Genomic DNA, 9418 nt, shown 5'->3' on the forward strand with positions numbered 1-9418 from the left:
TTGAATGAGAAGTGTTTCTTCTACGTAACAAAGTACTACAAATATTACGAAACACTACTCTCTATTTTCGAAATTATGTGAAAATTGTTATGCTGTTGTGCTTTAAACGTAACAATTTATACAACAGTGAAAACTTTCATGGAACACACAGGGACGCATTCAGGCCTAATAGAAAATGGAAAATTTAGAAAGATTACAATGCTAAAACATTTGCCTATCTTTCAACTATGGAGACGTTTGTTGATACTGGAGAGGCCGCATGACCACCAGTAGTACCTCCTTCGTAAAAAAAAGGTTAACGACCAAGGGAAGATCTTCCACTGGGGTGCAAGCGGGTGATATTGCTCGCTAGACCGACGGTCCGAATGTTGTTGTTTCAGGTATCTGTCAAATACCTTGTATTGGGTGATGGCTACCCGCCATACTAACACCAGCTAACCATCTTCTCTAAGGTATTTTTGAAGTCGTCGTGGTCTAAAGGATAAGACGTCCGGTGCATTCGTGTTGAGCGATGCATCGGTGTTCGAATCCCAGGCGGGTACCAATTTTTGTAATGAAATACGTACTCAACAAATGTTCACGATTGACTTCCATGGTGAAGAAATAACATCTTGTAATAAAAATGAAACCCGCAAAATTATAAATTGCGTTATTGCGGTGGTAAGACCTCTTGTAAGTCCGCACGGGTAGGTACCACCACCCTGCCTATTTCTGCCGTGAAGCAGTAATGCGTTTCGGTTTGAAGGGTGGGGCAGCCGTTGTAACTATACTTGAGACCTTAGAACTTACATCTCAAGGTGGGTGGCGCATTTACGTTATAGATGTATATGGGCTCCAGTAACCACTTAACACCCGATGGGCCGTGAGCTCGTTCACCCACCTTAGCAATAAAAAAAAACGGTAGGAGGCAGCGGCTTGGCTCTGCCCCTGTGATTGTTGACGTCCTTGAGCGACGGTGACCACTTACCATCAGGTGAGCGGTATGCACGTCTGCCTACAAAGCCAAAAAAAAAAACGAAAAATAATTTATTAGAATGATAGTTTCATATACATTAAAGTATCTCGGAAAATTTCTCTCCCACTAAACAATTTCTAAACTCCGACCCTGTTTCTTTACTTATCACTTCATTATCACTTGCTCCCGTCAAACGCATCGATTCAACATTCAACATTTCAGACTACAACTCACAAGTAAGCTGTTGACAAGAAAACACAAAAAGTTATCTACGTAAATAAAAGTCGGACATATTTCCAAGTTTAAAAGATTAAAAGAAGATTAATATCGTACAAAATGAAAATCTTATCCATTATATTGCTGTTTGTTTGTATTGTCGAGGGAGCTCTTGACGAAGAAAAAGGAGAAGTCGAAGCAAGAGGAAAAGCAAAATACGCCTTATTGAGTGAGTCTTGACGATTGTTTTTAATTGTGGTAGTCATGGAGACGAGGCGAAACTCATCCGATATAAGCCATTTCAACGGAAGAAAGCGGAATCGTCGTGAAAAACGCAACTTTACACCAGAGCCATAAAACTATTTCAAAAATTAATATGTAACTCATATTATAATTATAGCAATAAAAAGTTGAAAATTGGTATATAATTTATAAATACATACATATAATCTAGATTATATAGACGCTTGAAAGGCAAACGTGACTAAGCGACAATGGGGAACTTTACAGTAGACTAATTTAAAGTTGAAATACCTGAAAAAAAGTCTATTTTAACGAATCTAGCTGTAGGATTGAAATGATTTTAATAGACCTAGAAATATATTTTATTTGCGCATCGAATATGGTTATTGCCTATCATTTATGTATAAAGCAGTTATTGTCGCTTAGTCACGTTTGCGTTTCAAGCGTCAAATGTATTACAGTATTCGAAATAATTTTATAAATGGTGTAAAATTGGGTTTTTAAAATGATGACAATCACGCTTTCTTCCGTCGATATATACATACATACATCTATATACATCTATATACATAGACTATCTGTACCCGTCCGCTTCGCTGGGCATTTAAAATTAACATTATTATTTCTGACCCCACACAAAGATTCTCATCATAAACGCCCCCGCAACTGGTGTAGGGAGTCTAACACTCATATAACTATTAGCCTATCCATTAAGTAGCTGTATTTTCCACATGGATACCAAGTTTCACGTCAATCCGATGCATAGTTCAGTAGTTATAACGGAACATCCATAAAAACCACTGTAGATATTAGTATAGAAATTATTGTATTCGGAATAATTTTATGACTGGTGTAAAATTAGGTTTTTAAAATGATGACAATTACACTTTCTTCTGTCGATATATACATAAATACATATGTGCATCTAAATATATAGACATATATACATATACACATAAATATACTTACATACATAAAAAAATGTGTGCGTGTACTAGTGTACACACGTAAGAAGTGAAACTTGTTTATGGCCTTATTTTTCGAAAAATGATCTACATGCAACTTTCTAGAAATTGGTTAAATAAAGTAAAATTAGATAAAGTTTAAACAAAAGGATTTTATTATCATAGACATGAATACAAAAAAGTTAAATTAGATAAAGTTTAAACAAAAGGATTTTATTATCATAGACATGAATACAAAACAGATGGCGCGTAACGGAAAAATGTGACGCGTAACCGAAAAATGTGACGGTAAATTTTTTTCCAACGCCGATAAGGAAGTTTCACTTCAATAATGTGTTATATATGTAGTTCTTAGAGTTTTAATATTGATAGTTTTTATTCGTTACTAGCTAACCCAGCAGACTTCGTAGTGCCTTAATCGATAAATAAAAGACCTAAACTATTGTATAAAATAAACTTAAAACAAACAATAGGAATCCGTCCGACGGGGGACATATCAAATGAAAAACAAAGTTTGTTATTTTTATTTAATTCCGAGCTTTTTCATAATTATCTACCTTTTAAACCTTCTCTGGACTTCCACAAATAATTCAAGACCAAAATTAGCCAAATCGGTACAGCCGTTCTCGAGTTTAGCGAGACTAACGAACAGCAATTCATTTTTATATATTTAGATTCGTTATAAAGCAAGAGTTAAGGGACTTACTCGTTGTTACTTACTCTTTACAAAACCCCGCATGAATTGAAACACAAAAGACGGATTCCTTTCCGAAATGGTTACGAGACATTTTTAATTTATACGATTTTTCTGAATGGTCCGTTCAGCGAAACCGGGTATTACATGAAAGTACCCGGTTCGGTTAAATCCCGGCCGGTTTAAAACGAGCGTCCTCTTTCCGACGCGCTTGAGGGCTTTTTATCTGGAATGCACTTAAAAGGCGCGGACGTTGAGAGAAGCATAAAATTAACGTTTTGAAACATTTATTTATTTGAGAATGTGGAAATGAGATGAAATTAAGGGGAGCCGTTAAATGTTTTAAGATCAAAGAAGTTTATGTTTAATTTAAGTTTCGTCCGGAGTTGTAAAGGATTGTTAAATGTTTAATTAGTCTGTAATTTTTAATTGCTTTTACGTGGCTTGGAGAGGGAAGCGAATCTTCTTATGTTTATTCGCGTGACGAAGTTGTTTGATTTAAATATTAGGCTTTTGATAGGCAGCATTTTTTACTGCTGGTAGGACCTCTTGTGAGTCCGCACGGTTAGGTACCACCACCCTGCCTAATTCTGCCGTGAAGAAGTTATGCGTTTCGGTTTGAAGACCTTAGAACTTATATCTCAAGGTGGGTGGCGCATTTACGTTATAGATGTCCATGGGCTGCAGTAACCACATAACACCAGGTAGGCTGTGAGCTCGTCCACCCATCTAAGAAATAAATAAAAAGAGCAGTTAAATCAAAGTTGTCCTAAGTGTCCACGCCATATGAATAAGTATAATAGTATCGTATCGAAGTATCGAAAAAGTATCAAAGAACATTCGTGAACCTTGAAAATATAGAGTTAATTGAAAAAAGATAATTCTTTTAAAAGTTTTTCAAAGGACCTCGTTTACATTTACGGAGAAAAAAATTCAATTACTTATTTCAATGATTAATTTTTTATTTGTATAATTTTTTCGCAGTTTTAGGCAAAGGGTTGCCATTAATTTGAGTGTGGTCCGCCATTTTGAAATAATTAATAAATTCATTACTAAGCAATTCTGAATCGTGAAATACGATAAATAGCTGAAAAGGCTATGAGAAACATACGAATATGACTCATTTCTTGTTAATAGCGAGTTTTTTCACAAAAATAATCCGTACAAAATGTTTTTCTTTTGTTGCAGTCAACTTAGCAATAGTACTCGCCGGTAAAGTCGGATTATTCAAGATATGTTTGGGCATTGCCCTCGTATTGGGCACTATAAAATTGCTGGTGTTTATGGCGTGGGCCCTAGCGATATTCAAATACGTGCCCGACCCGTACATCTATTACGAGACGAGTAAATACAGACCGAATCATAATCTGTTCGATTACAAATTTGGACAAAACGATCATTTTAAATACGGATATTTAGATCGGTTTGAGAATAACGTTGACCGACCTAGTAGCATGTTGGAAACGGTTTTGAGCTATTTTAGGCATCAGTGAAGTTCGGTAGGTTCCTAATAAATATAATTGTAGATAATAATATTATTTAATTTTTAATTTGGTCTAAGCTCTCCTTGGGATTAAATTGATAACTATTTTTTTTTTTTTAAATTACTTAAATGTAAGTAACCATTGATAGGACTGTTGGCTAGTTTGTCTAACACCAAAATAAGAAAGATATAAATATAAATTCGCGTAATCTCAGAACTATGATGCCAATAAAGCGTCAATTTTCTCACTTTTAACTCCAATTAATGCTTAACATCGGATGAGGCTAGCTCGTTTATCCATTTGTGTATTAAATAAATCTACCAGAAAATTATTAAGATTGAAAGATTAAGTGTAACAACATCTTTTTGTGTCTGTATCTATTAATTTTTTTTATTTTGATTTTATTCCTTAGATAGGTGGACGAGCTCACAGCCCACTTGGTGTTAAGTGGTTACTGGAGCCCATACAAATCCCCAACGTAAATGCGTCACCCACCTTGAGATATAAGTTCTAAGGTTACAGGTATAGTTACAACGGCTGCCCCACCCTTCAAACCGAAACGCGTTACTGCTTCACGGCAGAAATAGGCAGGGTGGTGGTACCCACCCGCGCGGACTCACAAGAAGTTCTACCACCAGTTAAATCAATCGGTCATATTTTATATGTATTTAACACATTATATAATTGCAATCATGGGAATCGGTAAAGACTTCCTAATATAAACAATTTGAGAAAGGCTTATAATTTTCATGACTCAATTATTAGGTATATAAGAACATGTCAACTCCCATATGTTTTCTAAATCAAATGTTATATTAAATTTCATTCTTATTTCGTCCGCAGTTCATTTCTTCTATGTGGCGGCAACGAAGCTATTCGTTTTGAAGGTGGTCTACGGGATATTGTTTTACGTTTTGCTATCAAAACTATGGCACTTCGGACTTTGGTTCATACACTATTTGAAAGAGAAGAAACATCATCATGTCGAGTACATTGAGCATGACCACGAGCCGTTTCATGGGCATTACGACCATGGACCGAGCCAATACGACCCTGTACCTTATGCTTACGATAAATACGCCGTTGTCAATTCTGGGTACACCAAAATGAATGGACACGAAAAATACGGTTCGTTGGGTATTTACAAGAGCGGTGTCTATGATTCTGATGGATCTTACTCTGTTAAAAGTCGATGAAAAATAACTAATTTCCTTAATTTATTTAATTTATTTGTACGTTAATAATTATTTGTGATAGTTATAATTTAAGTTCACAGAATAAAGAGTGTTGACGAATCAAACGTCGCGTCATACATTGATGGCTGTGATTGGACAACGATGACGTCATATCGCACGGACCAATCACAGATCAGCAAACGCAATAGTGGCACCAATTGTCAAAATTTAAAATTATGACACACAAAAAAAAGATGGACGCGCATGTCAATTGTATTTTGTAAAATATATAAATGTAATATTTATAATGAGTATTTGAAGAAGTAAACGCATTTATTCATTTTTTTGGCCACCTCAACATACTTCTAAGAAATAGACGCAACAAAGAGCATGTTTTAAATATATACAATTTTTTCTTTACCTATTTGCTAGTAGCCTAAGAGGCCATTCTAGCTAGGCGCGGACGGTTAAGTGAGCTCACGAGCTTAACCTTTTGATGTCTATGAGCTAAAGTAACCACTTAACTATACATGGTCCGTGCGAGTATTTATGTAATAAATTAATAAAAGAATAATTAGAACTTATATCTCAAAGTGGGTGGCGCGTTTACGTTGTAGATGTCTATGAGCTCCAGTAACCACTTAACACCAGGTGGGCTGGGAGCTCGTCCACCCATTTAATAAATAAAAAAAAAAAGATTTGTGGTGTCGTGGGACACAGGATAAGAACGAAGTTCCTTATTATAAAAATATTAATTTAAATTTCTATTCGAGGTATAAAGAAAACAAAACTGGAGGTTTCGCAACAACCCACGGTCATTCGGTAACGTGCGAACTTATTGTGGTACACTTCATTCACGGTTGTTTGCATAAGAGTTAGTGTATTGCGCAAACGAACGCTCTGAGATCGTGGTCAATGAATGATAAAAAAATATGTTATTTTTTGTACGTTATTACAAAGTTAAGTCGTACACTGTGTGCATTACTAATAAAAATCTTACGTTACGGACGTTTTCCCGGTTAGGGTGCCCCTCCGCATCGTCCCATAAGGAACTTAATAATATAATTTATTTGGAAATGTTGAAGCACCTTAATGGGGTTAGACCGGGAAAAGGATTATCGGCACTATAGCAATTGTTTCGATGCGAATGCGTTGCTATTATATATACAATGGTAGATGTAAAATCCATTCTGGATAGGATTTGCGTAATACCCATTCACTAAGAGGCCTTATATCATAAATACAGAATCTAGGTATATAGGTTGTAAGTCTATCAGAGGATTACCTATTCTTGGGAATCTTGTGATATTTCGATTTTGTGAAAAGAAATGTAGGTATCTATTCTCCATGCTATTTATTATTATTATTGTCATATTATCCTTACAAATATTGGAGGTCGAAGCATTTGAAGCTACACTCTGACTAGTTATTAATAAATGAGCCTGGGAGGAGACCAATTATTGTGCATGCTAGAACGGCGCCTTGTGCCATTAGGAAAAAAATTTTGCTATTTTAAAAATGTAAATATTTGCTCGTGAATTATTGCAGGCGTCAGTAGGTATGCTTATTAAATCCTTACGAAATAAGATTTTTAATTTAAGATATTAAAATTTATAATAATACTAATATGAAATAGATGAGTTAATGTTGCCATATATTATTATTTTTATGTTTATGTTTTAATTAATAAAGTTTGTTAAGATTGCAGTATTTTTTTTCTGTTCAGTTAAAATGTATAATAAATAATAATAATAACAGACGGGCGGCAACTTCGAGTACTAACTGAAAAACTAAGCAATAATTTTTGTTTTTTTTCGACCTATGCTGATAGCCTTGAGAGGCTATTTCAGCTTCTCCTTGGCATATAAGTGAGCTCACGGGGCTCAAACCGGGATTGTTGCTAACACTGGCCCTAGCAAGAGCAGTGCTTCGCAGAATCTACCACCGGATCGGAAACGCGACCCACTGAGAAGATTCGGCGAGAAACTCAGTGGGCTGTGTCTATGGGTTAATTCACTTGTCGAGCCCGTCGTAGCAAGCGACGGGTTCGACGAGGACGGTGTCCGGTGCTTGAGGTACCTAAAAGCACCGTTAATGGATCGGGAGGATCCGTAATGATGTGAATCACTAGTGATGTACATTTTGTTCTAACTGACTTTTCAGATGAATTTAAATATTCATTGCATCGTAAATTGAGTTTTGAATTTAATTTTTTTTTGTTGTCACGGGCAGATAGGTCATAATTCGTTGGGTACGAGGTGAGCAGAACCTATAAAACTCACAACGTGAATAACACCCCCCCCCCCCCCTTTTGAGTAATGAGGTTGAAATCGGAACGCATAACCGTTTCACTGCAAAATAAGCGGGAAAGATTTACGCACGTGCGCTCCACTGTACTGGTATTTTCAGAGCAAAATTACTGTACATTCTCTAGTGAATCTAATCGCCTGAACACTTACAAGAAGAGATGACTTGCTGCTCTACGCCTGTTGGGTTACCGATTTTTTATTTTTTTCTTATTTTTTTATTTATTGCTTAGATGAATGGACGAGCTCACAGCCCACCTGATGTTAAGTGGTTACTGGAGCCCATAGAAATCTACAACGTAAATGCACCACCCACCTTGAGATATAAGTTGTAAGGTGTCAATATAGTTACAACGGCTACCCCACCATTCAAACCGAAAAGCATTACTACTTTACGGCAGAAATGGGCACAAGAGGTCCTACCACCAGTAATTGATTGATTACCGTTGTCATTAGCGACTTTTTCAGATTTCCCAAATATATTCCAGTACCAGTAATATTTATTTCTAGAATGTAATAAAGTTAACTGAATAAGACAAATATAAACGATTGTAGGTCGTGACTTATAAACTAAATTCAACCGATATTGAATTTAGTTTATAAGTCACGACTGATGTATCAGCTAATGTAGGTACTTATAAAGTGTATTCTCCACGATAGAGATTTAAAGGTTTGTGTGGAAAGAAGTGTTTAGGTTTATTTATATTTACATTTATGATATGTATGTATTTTTGTGTATAATATTTTTTTTTTTTTTTTTTATTGCCTAGGTATGTGGACGAGCTCACAGCCCACCTGGTGTTAAGTGGTTACTGGAATCCATAGACATCTACAACGTAAATGCGCCACACACCTTGGGATATAAGTTCTAAGGTCTCAGTATAGTTACAACGGCTGCCCCACCCTTCAAACCGAAACGCATTACTGCTTCACGGCAAAAATAGGCGGGGTGGTGGTACCTACCCGTGCGGACTCACAAGAGGTCCTACAACCAGTAATTGATTGATTACCGTTGTGATTAGCGACTTTTTCAGATTTACCAAATATATTCCAGTACCAGTAATATTTTTTTCTAGAATATCATAAAGTTAAGTGAATAAGACAAATATAAATTATTGTAGGTTATCGGTTGAATTTAGTTTATAAGTCACGACTGATGAATCTAATGTACTAAAGTGTATTCTCCACGATAGACATTTGAAAGTTTGTGTGGAAAAAAGTGTTTAGGTATTTACATTTATAATGTGTATGTATTTTGGTATATAATGTGTATATATTTGTATTTTAATTTACAATGCAATTCACCTACTATTACTTACTCTGCACTACCTTTAGTTGACTGGTAGAGGATGGCTAAAGCATTAAATCCGCCAATGTAAA

At 35.7% G+C, this 9418-nt stretch overlaps 1 protein-coding gene across 1 annotated transcript; it reads left to right on the forward strand.

Moving 5' to 3' along the window:
• The first annotated feature begins 1170 nt into the window (after positions 1 to 1170).
• Positions 1171 to 6073, forward strand: LOC119628557 (uncharacterized). The gene is made up of 2 exons (XM_038011267.2): positions 1171 to 1400; positions 5401 to 6073. The coding sequence occupies exons 1-2, from the start codon at positions 1292 to 1294 to the stop codon at positions 5751 to 5753; spliced, it is 462 nt and encodes a 153-aa protein (XP_037867195.1). The 5' UTR covers positions 1171 to 1291; the 3' UTR covers positions 5754 to 6073.
• Positions 6074 to 9418: the final 3345 nt, after the last annotated feature.

Source organism: Bombyx mori, chromosome 5, assembly GCF_030269925.1.
Source record: "Bombyx mori chromosome 5, ASM3026992v2".
In the NCBI taxonomy this organism is placed as follows: Eukaryota; Metazoa; Arthropoda; class Insecta; order Lepidoptera; family Bombycidae; genus Bombyx; species Bombyx mori.